Source organism: Mus pahari, chromosome 18, assembly GCF_900095145.1.
Source record: "Mus pahari chromosome 18, PAHARI_EIJ_v1.1, whole genome shotgun sequence".
NCBI lineage: Eukaryota > Metazoa > Chordata > Mammalia > Rodentia > Muridae > Mus > Mus pahari.
Genome location: NC_034607.1, coordinates 17414455 through 17435630, shown reverse-complemented (window position 1 = coordinate 17435630; position 21176 = coordinate 17414455). Strand labels below are relative to the sequence as shown.

The 21176-nt window shown below is 48.0% G+C and overlaps 1 protein-coding gene across 1 annotated transcript in view; it reads right to left on the bottom strand.

The window, feature by feature from the left end:
- The window catches only part of Kif6 (kinesin family member 6), a 286100-nt gene that overhangs the window by 70690 nt on the left and 194234 nt on the right, over positions 1–21176 (bottom strand). Inside the window, exon 14 of the mRNA XM_021218471.1 lies at positions 2417–2525. Within this exon, the coding sequence (XP_021074130.1) occupies positions 2417–2525 (109 nt within the window). The remainder of the gene's footprint in view (positions 1–2416; positions 2526–21176) is intronic.

Below are 21176 nucleotides of genomic sequence, written 5' to 3'. Positions count from 1 at the left end.
GGGCTGCCAATTGTTCGCTGACACTGGACTGTCGTCTTCTGCCTTCCAACATGGACACGGCGTCGATGACTCCGTTGGATTTCCATGCTGACGGGGTGGCACTGGGACTGCTGAGTCTTCTCCATTTGTTGACAGGCAGCTCTTGGAGTCTCTGTCTCTTTGGTGTGCGGATGCCCCCGTTGGACTCCCCAGACTGTACCCCATAAGCCAATCTAATAATTCCCATTTGTGATAGGTATTCATTCCATGGGTTGTGTGCCTCCAGAGAACCTGCCTGACATCGCCGGTAGTCTCTAACAACTGAGTAATGTCTGCGGATGAGAAAAAGAGCAGAAGGCCAGAGAGGGCGAGGCTCCCGGTGGAACCCCACTGCCTCTTGGCATGGAGCAGTTCCTTAATGATACCATTATATTAACGTCAAACAGATGTAGAATTTTCTTTTTAGAATGGGCTGTAGGCCAATGAAGGGCAAATGTCCTGTTAATGTGACATCTTATTTCTCTTGTCACATACAGAAAGCTGAGCCTCCCCAAGACCAGGGGCCAGCATTCAGGCACACCAGAAGTGCATGCACTAACTGCCTCCTTTTCATTGGCTTTAAAGACCAACTTATTGCCCGGAAGACTTTTTTTTTTTTTAGAGGAGTGAGTCCTGTCCATTCCTTTGCACAGTGGCCAAGAGGAAGCAAGAGGAAGGTAGGAGCCGTGGCAGCTCTGCCCACCCTGGGCAAGCAAGAATGTTTTCCAGTAAAATCCAGTAGCTGCTTAGGTTATCAGAACTCTACTGGACTGGAGTCAGGGCAGCTCTGTATGGAAAAGCCTTTGAGAGAGCCACACATGCTCACCCTGACAGTTCATGAACTGCTTCCCCATCAGACACAGATCCAGACTCAGATACAAGCCTAAAGCAACCAGGAGCCATTATGATTTCAGAGAACCAAAAATCAAGTATGCTGGCCATGCTGGTGGCTTTAAAACTTAGGTACACAAAACATCAACAGTTGGTGAGTGAGTGTGTGTGTGTGTGTGTGTGTGTGTGTGTGTGTGTGGTCAGAAGTCAACTTCAGCTGTCATCTCTTTGGCACCGCCCCCTTGGTTTGGTTTGGTTTTTTGAGGTAAGGTCTCTCTGGATCCATCCCCGGGGCACTGGAGTCAGAGGCCCTTGGGTGGTCAAGTCCAGAGTTTTGCATGGGTGCTGGGGTATGAAATCAGGCCCTCATGCTTGAGTAGGAATCACTGTTAACAGCGAGTCATCTGTCTACCCCCATTCCTAGGGTAGCCTTGGGGTGGATCTTTTTGTATGGAGGTCTCTGGTTTGGGGTAAATACACTTGTAATTTTTTGGAATTGTGTTCCTTCCTAGTTTTGCCTTTAAGATCTACGCTTGTTGATGTGCAAGCGTCTAATCCATCACACCAACACTGCATCCTAAGCCATGGATTTTCTGTTGTATTACCTGACAACTGCTTAACATGGGGACTGAGAGCCTGTTGAACTATCCCCAGCTGTAAGCAGTGCAGCCATGAACGTTCTTCTATATGCCCTGTCAGGAGCCCGGGTGGGATATTTAACCCCAGGTAGAATTGATAGGTCACAAGGTGCACACACTTTTTTGGGACTAAGAGGGTCTAGTCCACTCTCCACAGTGCTGGACTTGTGTTATGTTACTGGGCTCCTGATGAGCTCTGAGATATGCTCCTGTTCCTGGGAAACAGCTTCCAGCCAGCTTTCTCATCTTTCCTTTGTAGCGGCTGTATTAAGCCTTCATCTCTTGTCAGGCCTTTCATCCATGCCAAGTCCCCATTTTAACCAAAAATATGGATGACCTTAGAAGAGGCCAATTCCACTGTCTTCTATTGCTTCAATTTTTTTTTTTTTTTTGAGACACTGAACCTGCAGCTCAGGCTGGACATCAAGCCCCAAGAAATACTTCACTCTCTTCTCTTCTCTTCTTTCCCTTCCCTTCCCTTCCCTTCCCCTCCCCTCCCTTCCCCTCATCCCATCCCTCCCCTCCCCCCCTCTTTCTCTCTCTCTGCCTTTCCCATTGTTGGAAAACAATGGGCATAGTGCCAGTAACTAGAACTCAGGTCTTCATGCATGCACAGCATGCATGATCCATTGAGCCACCCCCACCCCAGCCTGACTTATTTTTCCTGGAGATTATGAAGGCATTTGTAAGAGTCCCAGGTTGCTGAGAATTATATACAAGGTGATCACTGTCCATAGAGCTAATGCAGTCAGTAGTAGACCCCTGACCTACAAGTGGCTCACAGTAGTACTGGGATGGGCAAGCTCAGGGTGCACACAGGGAAATGTGAGACCTCCTTGCAGACATTAGACTGACCAGTCAGAAGGACAGAGTCTCTGGACTGGCCTACCTGACCTGAGGGGACCAGCAACTCTCTGACTCCATCTTACCTCTGCTTCAGAACCTGTTTGTTGTCCTCGATGGTGACACTGTCAGCATGGTCCCTCTTGAAAATCTCAAAAGCCTCCTGGCGTCCCAGTGACATCTCCTCTCTCATCCCTATTTAGAGACACGGGGGGTGGGGGTGGGGGAAATGGCTTCAGTCACATCATTTTGGTACGCCATTAATCTTATTGCCATTTTATTCAGACCACGGAGCTGACCCCGGGGGCTCCCACAAGCCTGTAGCAGAGAGGCTGTGGCAGACAGGTAGTGCCTGACCAGAGGCTGTGCCTGTGAATCCATGTGACTCAGGGTGGGGATGAGGATAGGGCTTGGAATGCCTGGTCAGAGGAAATGAGAAGCAGGCCTCCAAGCGCCCCCCACCCCCACCCCCCACCCCCCCCATGCTGAGCACATCTGTGAATCTACTTCCTGGTGGCACAGTTCTTCCTGTTTTCCCCTTATGCCCCATTTTAGGTTGTTAACCTTCTCTCTGAATTTCCAGACATTTAGTAACACAAATTAGAACCCAGACTGGCAGCTACAGAATCTTCAAAGTTCTGTCCTTAGCGTCTAGCTTCTATTTAACCTTACGTAATTCAGTCTTACGTCCTGTGGCCGGTGAGGAGGTCTCAGTCCTTAACTAGGAGTTAGTTATACACTTCATTCCAAAGCCCATAGTGGGAGGTCCCCGGTTTATGTCCAATTTTAACACCCTAATTTGCCACTGCCACTTGCAGGCCAACCCTCATGGCTTGGCTCTGCTCTCAGGACAAATTCTGGAGCCCAGCCTCAGAAAGCAGGTCCTTTAGAGGAAACGGGTGGCTTCTTGCCCCAGCTTCCCTACTAAGCAGCCTCCAGAGGAAATGGCCATTTCAGGTGTATACACGGGTCCTCAGGAGAACCTGGGTGGCAACTAAGATGTGGAGAAACGGACAGACTGTTGTCTTTCGAGAGAGGATCTCTTGTAGCTTCTCCATCATTCTACATGGCTAAGGATGGCCATGACCTCCAGGTCCTCCCGGCTTTACGCCCTCCACACCCCCTGCCCCCCCCCCCCCCGCAAGTACTGGGCCATGTGTGCCACCACAGTTGCTTTAGGCTGTGCTGAGAATGGAACTCAGGACTTGGTGTGTGCTAGCGCAGAACTCCTGTGTTTAAAAAAATGTCTGCCACTCTCCTCCTTACCCCATCCTGCTGGAGACTTCTCTTCTACTAGCCAATACCTCTGCTGATCTTTGAAAAAGTCAGCCCTAGCCAGATGTCATCTCCCTGAACCCACACAGAACAGATCGTCCCTCCCCCAAGGCTTGTGTCTGGGACAGTCAGTCCAGCAGGCACTGTCTTTGTGCATGATGCTCCTTTCCAGGGAAACGCAGATTCCTCCAGGGCCACAGATCGCAATGTTATCTGACTCCTCAGTGTTTTGCTCAAGGTTTGCATTCAGAAGATACTCAACCTTTGCCTGTTTGTTTGTTAAGTTCAAGCGGGCGATGAGCCTGTTCTGACTGTTGGGGGAGCACAGCCCAAGGCTTTGGTGAACACGTTCTTAATGGTCTTCACGCACCCCCACCTCATTTCCCTGGAAAGAACCCCGCTATCTTCCATTCTCCAATTGAGGAACTGGCCCAGCCCATCTGACACCAATTTCATGACTACTGTAGTAAAAATAGCACCACAAGGAATGTCTGAATGGCGCTGAGGTGATGTGGTGATGTGCACGGCACCCCACCCTCTTTGGTCAGGGCTCATTTCTGCCTCCGTCTGTCCCCCACACTCCTGACTATACTTGAGACTCACTCAGGCCACCTCACGGGGTGTGCATCTTCCTAGAGGAGCCGAAGAGAGTCAAGGAACGCATGTCCTAGGGCTCCTCTGTGGCCAGGCTTTGCCCAATTGTAACCCAATATGCTTTGTGCTGTACAGTTAGCTCCACAGAGGACACACTGGGTCTTTCCGTGGGACCTTAAGGCTGACTCCCCCACTCCTCAGATTCTATCAGGACTGGGACAGAAGGAGAAGCTTCATGGCCTGGCCGCTCCTTCTGCAGCCCCTGCCTTATTTGTGATGAGAACAGTTTCCATAACACTCTTAGGGAAGAAGGTCCGGGAGAGAACTTGGAATCAGCTAGACAGGCTCTGGGTTGTTGATGGAAGGGATCGTGGGAACAGGAAGGACATGGAGGGCATGTCCTTAGAGAATTTAGAAGGTTCTGCTATGAAACTTGGAGCCATCAGTGTAATCCGGTGATTTTTCAAAGACCGGATAATTGAGAAGACAAGAACACGAGAATATTCCTGTTCTTACCACCAGGATGATGGCGATGCTGCTCCTACTCTGCTGCAGGAGAATGCATTCTGGAATTTGGGTGGTTTGACTGCGGCGACCAAGGCTAGGTGGACATTGGTGCAAACAGTCAAAACCTGCCAGCTAGCTTTCCAAGTCGTAAAGAGAACAGGGTGGCAGACCTCAGTGGCTGACCTGAAGGGGAAGCAGGCTCTGGACTCTGCAGAGACTTCGGAAGGCTGGTGCATGGAGCATGCAACCAGAGGTCCATGCAGATGCCTGAGGGGTGGATGCTGTAAGCAGCTGGTGCACGGGAGCCTCATTTCCATCTCAGCCTTCCTCCTGGCTGCCCTTGCCCTTGTGTGCAGACTTCGTCTATCTCTTTTCGGATTACACGGATACTCTCAATTCGAGGTCATCCCCCACAGTAAAGAACAACTTTACTCTGTTGAAGGGTCATCCCTGCTCTGCTTTGCGCTCTCTCTCTCTCTCTCTCTCTCTCTCTCTCTCTCTCTCTCTCTCTCTCTCTCTCTCTGGGTTTAAGAAATATGCTCTTCCTCCTGTGAGCATTCCTGGCCTTTAAACAGGCATTGTACGCATTGGAAAGGGAAAGGAGAGCAGCCTCTGCACTTGGGAGCTTACCTTGATGAGGGGACAGACATCTATGTAGTCCCTCCCTCCAGAGGTGTTTATTTATCATTGGCACAGGGCTAGGCATGCAACAGAGATGTGAGATTGGAGGGGTAGATTGAAGCTCGGATGGCGGTGTTTCAAGTGGTCAGAGCCCATCCACAGAGAAAGAAGGATGAACGAATGACTGCACTGCAGCTTGCTGTACCACTGAGAGAGAAGCAGGAAATGGTAAATGCTCTGAGAGTGGACTGTTGGGAGGGGGGAAAGCATCCCTCAGGATGGTGGGGTATCTGTATGGGGAGAGAGAGGTTCCACATCCCGGGTGGAAGGGTAGACACAGTGTCTGTTCATTATCCCACTCTTCACAGGGTTTGGGAAGCCCCGTGCTTGGTCCCCAGCCCTGGATAACCCATGTGTGGTGTCCCACATCCGTACTGTAATCCTAATCCCTGGGAGGTGGAGTTCAGAAGATCAAGAGGTCGAGGTTATCTTCACTTATATAAGAAGTTCAAGACCAGCCTGGGCTATACGCTGTGCTGGTGATCAATATTTATAGGGAAGACCTTGAACTCATGATCCTGTCTTGGCCTTTGGAGGGCTGAGAATACAGCTGTTCCCCAGCACGCCCATCCCATGACTTTGGTGAAGCACCCTGTGACACTGCAGGGGATGCAGTGCTTGTGTCCCCAGTATTCCTCTACCATCATCCCACTGGGCAGGTTCACACCCTGTACCACATGAAACTGAAATTCCGCACTCCTCTCCCTCCTAAGATAACCATGTGCTGCCACACTTCCTCCCGAGAACAAATACCGACTGCTGGCTTTGAACCCCAGCTCCAAGAAACTTTTACACATAGACGGCTTGGAAGTACCACTGTCTCGGGAGGAGCAAAGAGAATGTCTGCCGTTTGCTGACAGCTAGCAGGGTCTGCAGAGCATAGAACTGACCAGGTCTCCACCCCAGCGTTTCAGAATCAGTTCCTTGCAGAGGCCGGAGGCCTTAGGACTTCGGAGTTCTGATCTGTCGTGATTTGTTTGCCTATAAGGAATTGTAGGTCTTAGGTCCCAGAGCCAGATCATAGAAAATGTGGATGGCTACAAGAAGCCTCCTGGCTTGGTGAGACACAGAACAACCTTTAACCCCTAAAGAAGTGTCCCCACATTTTTAGGTGGTTAGCTGGGAGATGTTTACACGTCCAGAAGGCAGAGTGCAGGTCGATTTTTGACAGCAATTGAGAGTGCTTAGACAGAAATGCAGCCCACAAGGGATGTCCCAAACTGGTCTTGGGGTTTCAAAAGCATCAGACGTTGAAGGCATTCAATTCTTATACGCTGATCCCCTGCCCCCCTTTTTATTTAAACGTTTATTTATTTTCACGGATATGAATATTTGCTTGCGTGTATGTCTGTGCACCACATGCATGCCCAGTGTCCACAGAGGCCAAGAAGAAGGCACCAGATACCCTGGAACTGGAGCTGCAGAGGGGTTGTGAGCCGCTGTGTGGGTGACGACAATGGGCAAGCCCTCTGGAAGAGCAGACAGTGCTCATAACTGCTGAGCCATCTCTCCTGCCTCCTTTCCTCTTTTTTATTGTTCTTTTATTTTTTTTTAATCATCCTAAAAGTGAATCCCATGTTTTGCTACAGAATAAAATTCAGAGTGTTTGGAAGTTCTCCTGACCCTAATACAGGGTCCCATGGAAAACCGGGTGGAAAGAACCCACGGGGGCAGTGGAGAACTTCTTCGGTCTTGGGCCTGCTGTCTGATTTCCTTTAGTCTGGGGCATGTGGACCTCAGCTTATTTTCCTGGCTGTTCTCACACAACCTACTTCTGCTTAAGCTATTGCTGCAAAATTGACCGAAGTGAAAGGACGAAGGCTTGAGCTCTGCAGGCTGCAAAGTGATTTTGTGCACCAAGAGCCAAAGATATATTTTCTTTGGGAGACACGTCTTCATGCAGGGCTCGGGTTTTCTCTGACTGAAGAAGAGGGTAATAAAAGAAGACCAATAGGGATGCTGAGAAGTGTAGGATAGAGGGAGGAGGAGGTTTCCAGAGGGAGAGAGGGTTTGGAGGAAACTTTTGCAATGGTAGGTGACAGAATGGCTCTGGCCAACCGTATGGCTGTATAGGGATAGCAGGCCACAGGCAGGCATCAGGTATACTTTTGTATGGCAGACAATGCAAGGCTTTAAATACTTATTTGTATTTTATGTCAATGCGTGTACTTGACCAGTACCCACAATGGCCAGAAGAGGGCACTGGATGCTCTGGAACTACAGTTAGAGACACTTTTGAGATGCCATGGAGGTGCTGGGAATCAAGCCCATGTCCTCTAAAAGAGCAGGCAGTTCCCTTAACAGATGGCCCGTCTCCCCAGCCCTTCATACAAGGTTTTTACAGGTGAGAAAAATTCTCAGTAATTGTGAACTGCATGAAATATGATATGAATATCTTCCTATAAACAGTTAGAAGCTTCCATTCCATTCCTGCCAGCGTGCCTAAGTTAGAAGGAACAGACAGGGGAATAGGAAGGAGGAGGTGGGGGAGGAATAAGAGGAGGAGAGGAGGGGAGGAGGGACGGAGGGGAGGAGACTCATTTAAGTGTTGAAGCAGAGGTGGGGGAGGGGCGGAGACCATGTGTCAAGATGAGAAATGGAACAAGAAATTCAGGAGGCTTATGAAGATTCAACGGATGGTTAGTCATCCAATAGTCTCAAGGACTGTGCCGTGGCCAAAGATGTCCTCAGGGACATAAAAAGGAAACCAAGGTCCCCACCAGGGACACCAGGGAAAGAGCAAGTCAACAGCTTAACCCAGAATGGAGAGTGAGGGAACCGAAGACGATGCGCTGAATAAAGGCTCTGGCTAGCTAAGGGCTGAGATCTGAAGAGATGGGACTGGACCTGAGGAGGTGGCTTGTTGGTGAAGCACAGGTTTGGATGTGTGGACACAGGTTTGGATGCCCAGCCCTGCATAAAAGCCAGGGGTAGTACTAGCTGATTGGGACCCCAGAGCTCGAGAGGTAGAGACAGGCAGGTTCATGGGCTTCACTGGCCAGCTAGACTAGCTGAATTTGTGAGCTCCAGGCTCACATGAGAGACCCTGCCTCAAATACTGGGGTGAAAAGTGACTGAGGAAGACACTCCACATTGACCTCTGGCCTTTATACACAGGCACATAGATGCACACACGGATGCACCTATATGAACTTGTACACACACACACACACCTATGTGAACTTGTACACACACACACCTATATGAACTTGTACACACACACACACCTATGTGAACTTGTACACACACACACACACACACACACACACACACACACACCAATGTGAACTTGTACACATACATGCACAGACACACCTATGTGAACTTGTATACACACACACACACACACACACACACACACACACACACACACCAGAGAACCATCTCTGAGGAAGATCAGAGGGGCATCTGAGACACTAGCCTCCCTTCCTTCCCTGCGTGTAGAGAGGATTTAGCAAGGAGGACAGTTCTGGAGGCACTGGAGAGGGAGGGAGAGCAAATCCTTGGCCCCAGCCTGCTTCATTCCTTCCTCACACCCGTGGAAGACATTGCTAACCGCTCTGCATCCTCTGCCAGGGAAACTAATTACAGTGTTGGCACTTGTGGCAAGTGCTTTGGGCAGGCATTGTGGCACTCATCTCTGCCTCAAAAGCTTGTCCTTCAAGGGGTGGCTTCCAGATTATAAGCCAATTCGGTGACAAGTGGCACTTAGTAAGTCTCCTCTGTCCCCCTTCATCATCTCCGTGGCTTTTGTTTTGCCACTTTCGGAGCTGGCACACCGACCATCCCCGCCACACCCCTGCCTCCTCACAGTGGTATCCTTGCCTTCTGGAGCTCTGACCATTGAGACGATTGTGAGTGCGAAATGAGAAGTCCTTTCTCTGACACCAGGGTGATAGAGGTCACAGTAGAAAGCAGTATCATTTGCCATGATTCTGCTTGCTTGAAAGGGCCATGATTAGCCCAGCTACAATTTAAGGGGTTGCTGGGTGCGTCCAGTGGGCTATGCAATCTGAGGATGAGGGGAGGAAAAAAAAAAAAAACAACAAAAAACCACTTAGCCACGGCCAAAGTGGCTGCAGATGTCATGAACACAGAGTGGATCTTGGGCAAGGTCAAGAACGATGCTTTATTTAAATAACTTGGTGCTACTGACTGACGACTTCTGGACTAGGCCAGTGGCCCAAGGCTTTGAGGGTCAGAGGTCTGCATCCGGACCATGGCTATCACCTGGATAAGATTCTCAGATGAGGACCTGCCTTGCAGTTTCCCTGGGGCCACCACATGAAAGATAACAGAGGGCGGGCAGCCTGCAATGAGAAGATCCTCCGTGCTGGCTTGGACCAGGCGGAGGCACAGCAGGCTTGGCAAGGGCTCTTGGGAGGGGAGCAAAAGGAAAATGTGAAATGGAAAGCCACATAAACCTTAGGAGACCCACCCAGTGGTGGCACCACATTTAAATAAATCAAATGGGTTCCTGACTCTCAGAGGCAGCAGTCCCACATGCAGGGGCCATCCCACGGGGCCCAGTGGCGCGGAGCTGGTGGGCAGGGTGAGGTTAAGGGGTCGGTGTGCGGGCTCACCCTCTTCCCACTTTCTCCATGGTGAGCACAATAAGGCTCAGCAGACGAAGCAAATGGGCACTTAGCATGATCAGGAAGGGAAGCTTCCAGAAGGCATTGTGAAGACCCCCATATGGTGGTCCTGAAGGCCAACCACAGAAGACACTCATTTTTTTTTCCTCAGCTGAGCCCTTTCTGGTTTTTATGTTGTAACAATTCTCATCCAGGACAAGTACCCATGTGTGCTTCTGGAGACGACAGTGGGCAGACATGGGCACGGAGCCTGGAAAGCAGCCTGGGTCCTGCTGGCATTGCTGGGACTTGGAGTGAACTCAGCCATCTGGGGGAGGCTGGTGGTGCTCCCACTGCCAGGCTGGGCCTTGAGGTGGTGCTCCCACAGCCAGGCTGGGCCTGGAGTTCTCAAATGCTTCTGACCATCTTAAGCTCTCTGATGAGGAGGGTCTGGAAGGGCCTCCAGTGTCCAGTGCCGTGACAGGACCTGTGTGCCCTGACTCTGTAAGTGACGGGTCGGGTCGCTGACAGACCTTCTAAACAGGAAGCCTGCCTTCCTCTTCAGTTTCTACATCACTGACCCAACAGGAGTCCGAGCTGTCCTGGGTTAGTACCAAAGGACAGTTCGCGGGACCCTAGGGTCTCGGGCAAGAGTCCTTTCATCACCAACACCTGGGGCTCTGGAGGTAGTGGCTGACGTGTCATAAGCATGGCCTGTCATTTGATAAGTGAGGCAAGGTCCCACCACATGTTAGCATTGCAGCGCGCACCTCCGTCTTTATCTGCATATACATTTTGAAAGAAAAAAAGAAAGAAAGGTCTTATAGCTTAGGTAGAAAAACAAAAACCAAACTCAAAAAAAAAAAAAAAAAAAAAAAAAAACCCAAAAGCAGCTGTCCCCTCCCCCAAATGCATTGTCCCTTAAATGTGTATGCATTCAATGCGAAATTGTTGCCTCCGTAGCTCAGAAGTTCCTGGTGAACCAGTTAAAAAATTTCCCATGCTTATCATTTGTGGGCAGGGGCAGGGAGATTACTTGTAAGTGTGTGTGTGTGTGTGTGTGTGTGTGCATTTTCTGTGACATGGAATTGATGTAAGCTTCACATGCTGGTAGGAACGAGGCTTTTGAGCACATGTTAGAGGCACTGCCTCAGCTTTGCAAGTTAGTTCTCCCAGTGGCCCTATTAGCTGTGTGCTAGTGGGCTCATTTCTGAGGTTAGGTGATAAAAGTTGAAAGAGACCGAAAGTCTCGAAATCAACTGCAAGTGAGTGGTAAATATATACTGTGCTCTCGGGTTTGACTCAACAGGCAAGCCTCTTTCTCAGTTTCTCTACAGAAAGGGACCTTTACTGAAGCATCGGTAACCAGAGTCCGCGTACTTGAGGTACACATGTTGATGAGCTGATGTATGGCCATGCCATATGATCATGAGAATAATTAGAGTTAACAGCAGTTCTAATACATGGATCCATCTTGAGCTGTCCCCTCTGTAAGTTTCACATATGCAACACAGGGACATTAACTTGTTAGTGTTTTTAACAATAGGCAGACAGTCTTGTACTTTTAGAGACCCTGGGTTTCCTCATCATGTGGCTGAAAAGTTTGTGCCCTGCGCCCAACACCTTCTCGTTCCCTCCGGTGCAAATTTCCTCTGGAAATGGCTGGGTGCCTTCTGGGGTGATGTGTTTCTACAACTCTATCACCTCCCAGCCTCCTCATCTCCAGTTCACATGTCCTCAAAACCTACAGCTCCAAGCTTCTCTCTTGGAATGCTGAGTCTGAAAGGCAGAGGGATGGATGTGCAATCGCTTCAACAGTGAAAGCGTAGGGAAGAGTTACGATTATCATGTGGGTGCCAGTGAGTCACCTGCAAGGCCACCGCTGAGAGGAGCTGTTCAGAGTATGAGAGCCATGTAACACAGGAGGACACTGCAGAGAAGGGGGACTATGGGGATTATGGGATGTACAGGGAGAGGGAGTGGTGAAGTGGAAACATGTTTTCTTTGGAAAGTCAGTTGTGCTGGATGGTGGGAGAAGACATGAGAAGGAGTGTTTTCCTGAAACAGACACAGGTAAAAGGATGTTTTGCTGAAGCAGACACATAAAGAAATGTTTCACTGAAGCAGACATAGGTAAAAAGATGTTTTACTAAAGCAAACATATAAAAAAAGACACGTGATATTAAGAAGGACCCAACAGACACTAGACAATGTTAGATGGTATTGGGACACCTTGCCATTCCTTCATGGTCATTGTTTGTCATGACTTCATAGAAAGAAATACAGCAAAAAAAAAAAAACCTCCTGGTGGTGTTCTGGAGTCTTCTTGCAGCTTCTGTGGACTCGGGCCAATTGAAAGTGTGATGGGAACTGCTACAGACTCAGGTGGTGTTTTGCTAAGACAAGACTGTAAAAGAACACACGATGTCTGGAAGGAATAGGAATAGGATTCACGGACTGTGGCAGAGGCTTACATAACTAGCTTTACAACGCTTCATTGCCCTCATGTCTTTTGTCTTCAAGGAGCGTCACTTTTTTGAGAGAGGCATGACAGAAAACTTCTCTTGGCATCCTTGCTGGCCCTGGTCTCTCCTGCTGAGTTGTGCAGATCCGGCAGAGGCCTGTATGCTTCTGCTGGGTCATGTTCACTGCCCTGATACTCCTCCACTGGACTGCTGGGATATATCCTGACCCCGCAGGTTAGATTTGCTCTGAAGAACTATTTCTAAACAGGTCCGCTTCCCCTGTATCCCAATAACCTTTCTTTTACACTACCCCTGGTTGGTGATGGGCTAAAAGAGAGGTTAAAACATTTTAAAATCCTTCTTAAAAATAGGTTTAAAGAAGTAAAGCATCTGGGCTGGCCCCATAGCTTCTGTGGTCTCAGTTTCCCCTACTACAGCAGCCCCACTCATGCCACAGCAGGAGCCTCTTCCACTGAGACACTTCCTGCAGAGGCAGGAGCTTCCTCATCTTTCCACTATAGCGCTTGCCATTGGGCCCTTATGGCCACCCATCACTTGGGCTTTCTTTCTGGTAGCAATGGAACCAGCAGGATGCATCACTTTATCAAAGGCCAACCTTTCCTTTGTCCAGGCTTTGGCACCCCTGGGCTTTCCTCATTCCAGTTCTCCTCTTCTCTGGCATAAGCAACCCCCTGCTTCTTTTGGATTGTTCCCAGCGGCATATTTAAAAAGGCCCTGGTGACTGAGTTAAGGGATAGATGTTGATCTATATAAACTGACAGGTTCAGAAAGGTTATAAGGTTGGGGCATCTTTGTTCGTGAACTGGAAAGATCACTGCTTTCAGTGGGTTGATCAGACTATTCACGGGATGCAGAGGGCTGGGAGAGTGGGGTGTCGCGATCTTCAGGGGTTCACATTCTCATAATGTTCTCTCTTTACCCCATTTGTCATTCAGTTCTCTGTCTACTTCTCTGACCTTTTTCACACACCACAAAAAAACCAAAAATGCTTAAACCAGATCTGCTCTGCATTTTCCATCTCAATATCCCTCCATTTCTTTCTTTCAGTCCAGTTGCAAACTGCCCATCTATCACACCGGAACTCATCTTTCCAGATCCTCAAGGACCTTAAACATTCCAAAGCCAGTGGTTAGCTTTCTCTTCTTATTTTAGCAGAGCTCTCACTCAACACTGGAGGAGTGCAGGCAGGAAGTGTGTGGGAGGCCCTCTTCATTTAGCCCTGGAATGAATGCTGGGAATAGGTGTTACTTCCTGATGTAGGCACTGTGATAGCTTTTAACTACTAACTTGCCCCAGCCTAGAACCCCCACAGAAGACAGCTTCAGCTGAGGAATTGTCTAGATCAGGTTGCCCTGTAGGGGATTGATTTGATTATTAATGGACCTGGCCCACTGTGGGTAGCGTCATTTCCTAGGCCCCAAATAGTGTAAGAGCGAAGAAAGCTAGATAAGGATCACCAATCAGATAGCACGGGCACGGCAGTCTCTCTTTGCTTCTTGACTATGAATGTAACATGACCATCTGGCGTAAACTTCTGCCACAGTCATGTTCCTGTGTGTATGGACTGATCATTCATAACCTTTCCCTCCCCTAAGTCACTTTTGGTCAGGATATTTTTATCACAACCTGCAGTGTAAGCATAAACATACCGTCTGGCTCCCATGTGATGCTCATGCCCTCTTCCTCTAGTGGAGTGACATGGTAGTAGTGGTTCCTGTACAGCCCCCAACAACCTGTGTACCTAGAATCAGGGCAGTTCTCCTACCTGCCCAGACCCATACTGCTTCCCAATGTGAATGAAGATGCATCTTGCTATGAGTCACTGAGAAATGGTCTTGATTTACGGTGAGAGGATAACTTAGTTTATCTGGATCAATGTCCATCAGTTGACTCAACTGACCACCTCCCACCTGCCTGAAAACTTCCTACCCCAGTTTACTGTGGCACTACCTTTCTGATGTCTGTCCCAGCAGCCCCTGACACCTTCCTGGCTTCTCTTTGAATGCCCAGAGATTGTAAGACTCCTCCCTAGACACATTTATCTTTCAAGAGTCAATTCCATTTGCTTACATACAAATGGTTCCAAAATTTAGATCTTTAGTCCTACCCTCTCCTTTGAAGGGTACACTGGCGCATGTAGGTGCCCACCGGGAATCTGTCGATCCCATTTGCACCTCCTCAATAGAGAGCAGGAAGTTACCATTCCCCGGGTTTCTGACGAGTTCACTGGAAGGTGTGTGAGGATTTTCTCTCACTCTACTGCCCTACAGAGTTCAGAAAGGGGTGCAGTCCATGTAACATGCAGGAGCTGAGATATCAGACCCCAGAGGATTTGGCCTCCTGCTGAGGTGAAACCATACCCAAGGCACTGATTAATTTGGTTGTAATTATTAATCTATAAATGGCCCATTGTAGAAAAGTTGGAAAATACCGAATGGTATAAAGAAGCTAGAAAAAAAAAAACACCTCAGCAAACCCCAGCACTTCTTAGTGGCTGCATTTTTCTTTCCACTTCATGCTGTGTTCTGTCTTATTACCTAGTTAAGATGATAACACATACAACCCCTTGGCCTGCTGATTTCATTTAACGTTATCTAATCACCATAGAAAGCTATGGTGCATCAAGATCTTTAAGAATATTGCTTTTTATAGCTTAGTGTATCTTTCTTAGAGTCTCTTCCCTTCCACCAGACATTTGTATTTTATTGTATTTGTATTGTTTCATGGTTTGTAAGTATCCCTGCAAGGATTCTCTTGCTACACAGCTACTCTTCCATAGCTAATCAATTGTTTCTACAAGCACTGACAGTGCCGCTGTGCAGTGCTCGCTGTTTGTGGAGTTGGGAAAAAGGTGGTGAATGCAAGCTAATCTCCTGCGAGACTGAGCTTTCTGGATCAATGTGCATCAGTTGACCCATCTGACCACCTCCCACCTGCCTGAAGCACTTCCTGCCCCAGACAGCAGGAGAGCGTGTCTACGAAAGACAGAAACATGGGGTGGGGGGAGAGGCTGTGCTACTGAGGGGAGTCAGAGGGTTGCTCCTCCATGGTGGCTTCTCTGCAGAGACATTCGGGGTGTTTTAGTAAACCAGGTTCCCAGAGGGAGTTCGGCATTGAATGACATCTTGCTTTCTAGGAAGCCACGTGACCCTGAAGCCATGCAGGAAGGGCCACTAGAAACCTGTGTCGTAGAAATCAGGGTCTTGAACTTGGCTCCTCTAGTTCCTGACTTTCATATGGGAAGCCAGTGAGCCTGCAACTGGGTCTGTGTGATTGTGGAAATGTGTGTGCATGTGTATCTGAGCGCATGTGTGTGCCCGAGTGCACTGGTATGATGGAGCAGGAGAGAGAGAGAGAGAGAGAGAGAGAGAGAGAGAGAGAGAGAGAGAGAGGTGTCTGTGAGAGTGGAAAGCTGTAGCCCAGGAGCAAGCATGAGTCTCTGAAATATTAGATGCACTGGGCATGGACCAGAGCTAAAGTGTACTGGATGGTGTGGTGTGAATCTTCCTGTGTCTGAGGCTTACAGGTGGTCAGTGACATATGCACCTGTGCATGATAGGAGGACATGGAGGGTGACAGGAGGAAGGGCCTGGGGTGACTGTTCACAGGAGGGCTCAGGGTTTGTGAATCAGACGCTAAGGGAAAAGCCCTGCAATCCAGGATCTGGAAGAGCTTATGTAATTTTGTCACTCACTGTGTTTCTCTGTGTATGAATAGCTGGATTAAGGAAGCATCCTTAGTATCCATCAGCAGAAGAATGAATAAAGAAAGTGCAGTTTGAGGCTGGAGAGATGGCTCAGTGGTTAAGAGCACTGACTACTCTTCCAGAGGTCCTGGGTTCAATTCCCAGCAACCACATGGCGGGCAGCTCACAACCATCTGTAATGGGATCCAGTGCCTTCTTCTGGTGTGTCTGAAGACAGCGACAGTGTACTCATGTGCCTATAATGAATAAATAAATAAATCTTTTTTAAAAAGGAAGTGTGGTTTATAGACACATAAGGGAAAAACAAAGGCGTGTCATTTGGGAGAAGATGAATGCAGGAAGCAAGAGATGATTGCAGAAGCAAATCCAGCCATGATCACGTTGGGTTCCAAGGTTTTATGTAGGTCTAGAAAATCAGGTTGGTATATGTCACGAAAGGAGGACAGAGGTGACTGGGCAGGAGAGGCAGGGGGAGGGGGAAGGGAGAGGGCTGGAGGCCTGTTGTGAGTAGCTAAAGGAGACTTGCATGCTAACATCTTTACAGACCACAAACCATGTGAAATGGATACATACAGTGAAAATAAAACATGTGGTTCCGAAGAAAAAGAAGAAGGGGAGGAAGGAAAAAGAGTTAGGAAGGGAAGGAAGGAGGGGGAAGGGACGGAGGGAGGGATGGAGGGGAAAAAAATCCTCTTTTCTTTAAGCCAGAAGCAGAACTGGGCTGTGGAAGACATTGCCAAGTGCACAGGGCCTTCATCTCCCCTCCGTGCCATGGGGCAGGAAGGGGAAGAAAAGACACGAGGAGTTCAGTGACTTAACGAAGGAGCATTTGGGTTGAGCCAGATCAGCAGCGTCTTCTGCAGTAGAAAAGGCTCACTGGCTAATGTTGTGGGATGGCATAGCTGGGAGCTGGTTTGGCCCATTAGGAGGGCTGCCCCATTAGGAAGGTTGCCCCCTGTGCCTGGTCCGGAAGCTGCCTCTCACTTCACTGGCCTCTCTAATGAGCTCTCGGGGAGTGCTGGGCAATAATTGCTCTCAGGGTATGAGGGACTCCGAGGGAGCAGACTGAAAGCCCCTCTGGCTAGACATCCTCCCGGTTAACAGACAAACCAGTCTTTGAACTCATAATTACGAGCCATGGGGCTCCTAGCCTGGTTTCAAAAGTGACTCATTTTAACTCAATTATTAGTGTTTGTCCTGTTACCAAATCAACTATTCCATGTTAAAGGGTTTAAAGGGGGGGGGAGTTGAAAAAAAAAAAAAAGAAACATTTTTATTAAAAAGAGCAGGGCGATGAGAAAGAGCTCAGCCTGTGCTACGCTTTCCAGACGTGTGGAGCACAGTCAAAGCTCAGCCCTGTGGCAGGCAGCACAGCAGCAAGAGCCGTCTCAGAATGGATGGAGGCTCGCTCTCCACAGCCAAGGCAGGGGATGACTGTAAGGGACTAAGTCTGGGGTGTTCTCCCCTCCCCTGCCCTCATCCCGTGCGCTTGGATCCACTGGGACTGAGGCAACATTCATAGCTTTCATTGGGTTGGTGTGACTCACAACTGTGTTAAAGAGTCAGAGATAGGGGAGGCCACTGAGTTTGCCCGGGGCTCATTACTCAGACAGATGGAGCGACAGACCCGGCAATCATGTGAATTAGTGTGATCTGGTGACAGGGGTCTGTGCAGGAAGGAGAATGATGAAGCCTGCTGTCACCCAGCCTGCTCCTGGGGGGCACATGCTACATCAATAGTCTTTGCCTAAGGAAACAATGGCTGGGGCCATTACTCCCTGTCAGTAGTGAATTATCCAAAAAAGATGATTCTTAGCCTTTTCCTGCCGTCCGTGTAATTAACACTGTCCAGGGCCACAGTAAAGAGAAACAGACCCAGAGCAGATACCAGGCTACACAGGAGATGTTTTATGGAAGAATAGCATGAGGTTTCCAATTAACCCTTTTAAATGCCTGCCTGTCCATCTGCAGCACTGGAGACGATCCCCGAGCTGAGAAGAAACTTGGCTCTGCCCGACATGACGGTTTTCAAACCCCATATCCTCTCAGATTGCTTTCCACTGAAAGCTGTTTGTCTTGTTTCTTAAAACCAGGTTTTCTCGACAGTTCCACAGAAAGAATGGTTATCGGAAAGCGTGTGTGTGTGTGTGTGTGTGTGTGTGNGTGTGTGTGTGCGTGTGCGTGTGCGTGTGTGTGTGTGTGTGTGTGTGTGTGCGCGCGCGCGTGTGTGCAAATGCACATGTGTACGGTGAGGTCTGAGGTAGACATCAGGTGTCCTTCTCTACTGTTCTCCAATTTTGTGTTTTGGATAGATTCCTCACCAGCAAACTCACACACGCTCTCCTGCCTCTCCTTCTCAATACCAGGAGTAGAGGAGTGCTAAGACCAGAAAGCTAGTCTGTACACCCCCTAAATCCCCTACATAAAATACACTCATCAGTCCCCTCTGCCTCATACTGATCCCTCCCTGTAGCTGATAAATAACTATGAGCAATTGAAATAAGGCCAGCATACATCAGTCACTGATTGCCCCTAACAGGCAGGCTCAGTGACCTTATACATTTTTGTGGGTCTTGGCCTGTCTGTATGTATTGTCTGGATCCTTGATTGTATTGTACTGTATTGTGCTTGAGTATGAACACACTTTTCTCTGGCATTCTGACACATTCAAGCATGCATTTTCGTGTACGTTTCTGTAAGTATGAATCTCCTACATACTGACTCTACCCCTCCTGCCCATCTAAGGGATCCAACTCACAAACGAGGAAGAGAGTGGGAACCGGGGAAAGGGTTGCATGGTGTAGAACAGACAGTATTGACAGAGCATGATGTTCAGCTACTTAGGGGAGCAGATCTTCAAACTCTCTTGTTACAAGAATAAAAATTAAACTTTAATCTGACTTTCTTTTTGTTTTAAGGAGTGCATTAGTTAAACTAGTATAATCGAAAGGTACAAAACTATCTGATCAGATATTTTGGTTATAAAGACTTGGAAGCTAATGCACCTTGACTTTCCATGCCTCACGAGCAATGCCTTCGTGGCTCTGAACAGCCTCTTTCAAGTGGCAGGCTCCACTTCGTTCTTACATACCGTCTCTTCTGGGAAGTGTCTCAGGACTCTCACTTAGGATCATGAACTTAACTCTTGCATTCTCTCACATTTATTTCAACATCGAACGGATGCTTGCTCGATACCAGAAAAACAAGCAGGCACGTGTGCATGGCCATGCTAAAATGGGTTCTCAGCTGAGTTTTGGAAGAGATCGACCTTACGTTATGATTTGCTTAAAGCCCGGCTAGGCCATGGTTGATGTCCAATTTAATAACTTCTCAACAGAAAGTCAGGGTGGGGTCTAAGTGAGCAAGCACTGTTTGGCACCAGTTAATGGGTGAGGAGAGAGGGTGTGCTCTTTGCCAGCAGATGACAAAGCAAAGGGAGCAGTAGGAGCAGTTGCCTGACTAGCCTGAAACGCACTGCCAATTCTCTTCCTCTCTGCCTTCTGTTCGCTCCACACCAGTTGGTGCAGTGAAAACAGAACTTAATCTATGCATATAATTCCAGGTTTTCCTAGTACATGTATTAAAGCAAATAGGTCAAGGCTGGTGAGATGGCTCAGCAGTTAAGAACACATACTGCCCTTGTGGAGGACATGAGTATGGTTCCTAGCACCCAGCACCCAGAGCTCTCAAGTGCCTATAACTCCAGCTCCAGGAGATCTCGAATCCTCTTCTGGCCACCACAGGAACCTGTACTCAATGCACACACTCCAACTTACATAAAAAAATAAAGACTCATTCCATTCTTAAGAACCAATAAGTAAGATTAGTTTCAACAACATGCCCAACTTGTTACATAGTAGCAAGTTAACATGTAATCGATAGTGATAAATTTCTTAAATATTACACTGATTTTTTTTTTAGATATTAGATTTTTGAACTCCTTTACACTGTTCAAACTTACAATGTATCTCAGTTTGGATATAAACTAATATTAGCAACATTTAATATCTATTTGTGTTTCATAAAATCTTCAGTTGTGGAAAGTAAATATATGCTCATGTTTTATAAGGATCAAATTAAGTAACAAAAATTATTGTCCTGTAATATTTGTATCCACCTGGACAAAACTGGCCAATATTATGTTCATGTGTCAGATGTGAAATGGAAAATGTCCCTGTTAGGCATAGGCTGCATTCTAACAGTAATATGCCCCAATACATTTAAAGTGATATGCCATCTTATATAAAATAATAATATATCTAGTGGGTCCACTTTTAGATTTCAAATAATTCAATTAAAATTAACATTAGGAACTTGAAGTCAGCTTTAGTTAGGGTAATTATCACTGTAATGAAACAAAAGCAACTTGGGGAAGAAAGTTTTTATTTGGCTTATGCTTCGACATTTTAGTCCATCACAGAAGGAAGCAAGGACAAGAACTCAAGTAAGACAGGAACCTGGAGGCAGGAGCTGATGCAGAGGCCAAGGGGGATGCTGCTCACTGGCTTGCTCCTCATGGCTTGTTCAGCTTGCCTTTTTATAGAGCCCAGGACCACCATCTAAAGGATAGCCCCACCCACAATGGGCTGGGTCATCCCCCATTGATCACTAACTAAGAAAATGCTCCACAGCCAGATCTTATGGAGGCATTTTCTCAGCTGAGGTTTCCTCCTTTCATTAACTCTTGTGTCAAGTTGACAGAACTAACCAGCACAGAACCTTAACTGCACCACCACACTCTACGTACTTAACAGAGTAACGGGGGAATGGCCGCCTTGTTAGACGGGTGGCTGTAAAGGCTGGAGATTCCTCGTGGGCATGACTTTATCCTTCGCAGACCCTTAGAGCGCTTTGCGCATTTCTGGCCAAAGAAAATGTGCAAGAAAGTTTAGGTGTGGGGGACAGTGTGTTTTAGAAAGTCTTTGCTTTCTTTAAAAATTATATTACTGTCATTATCATCATTACCACCATCGTCTCATGAGTGCACGTGCGTGTGTGTGTGTGTGTGTGTGTGTGTGCATGC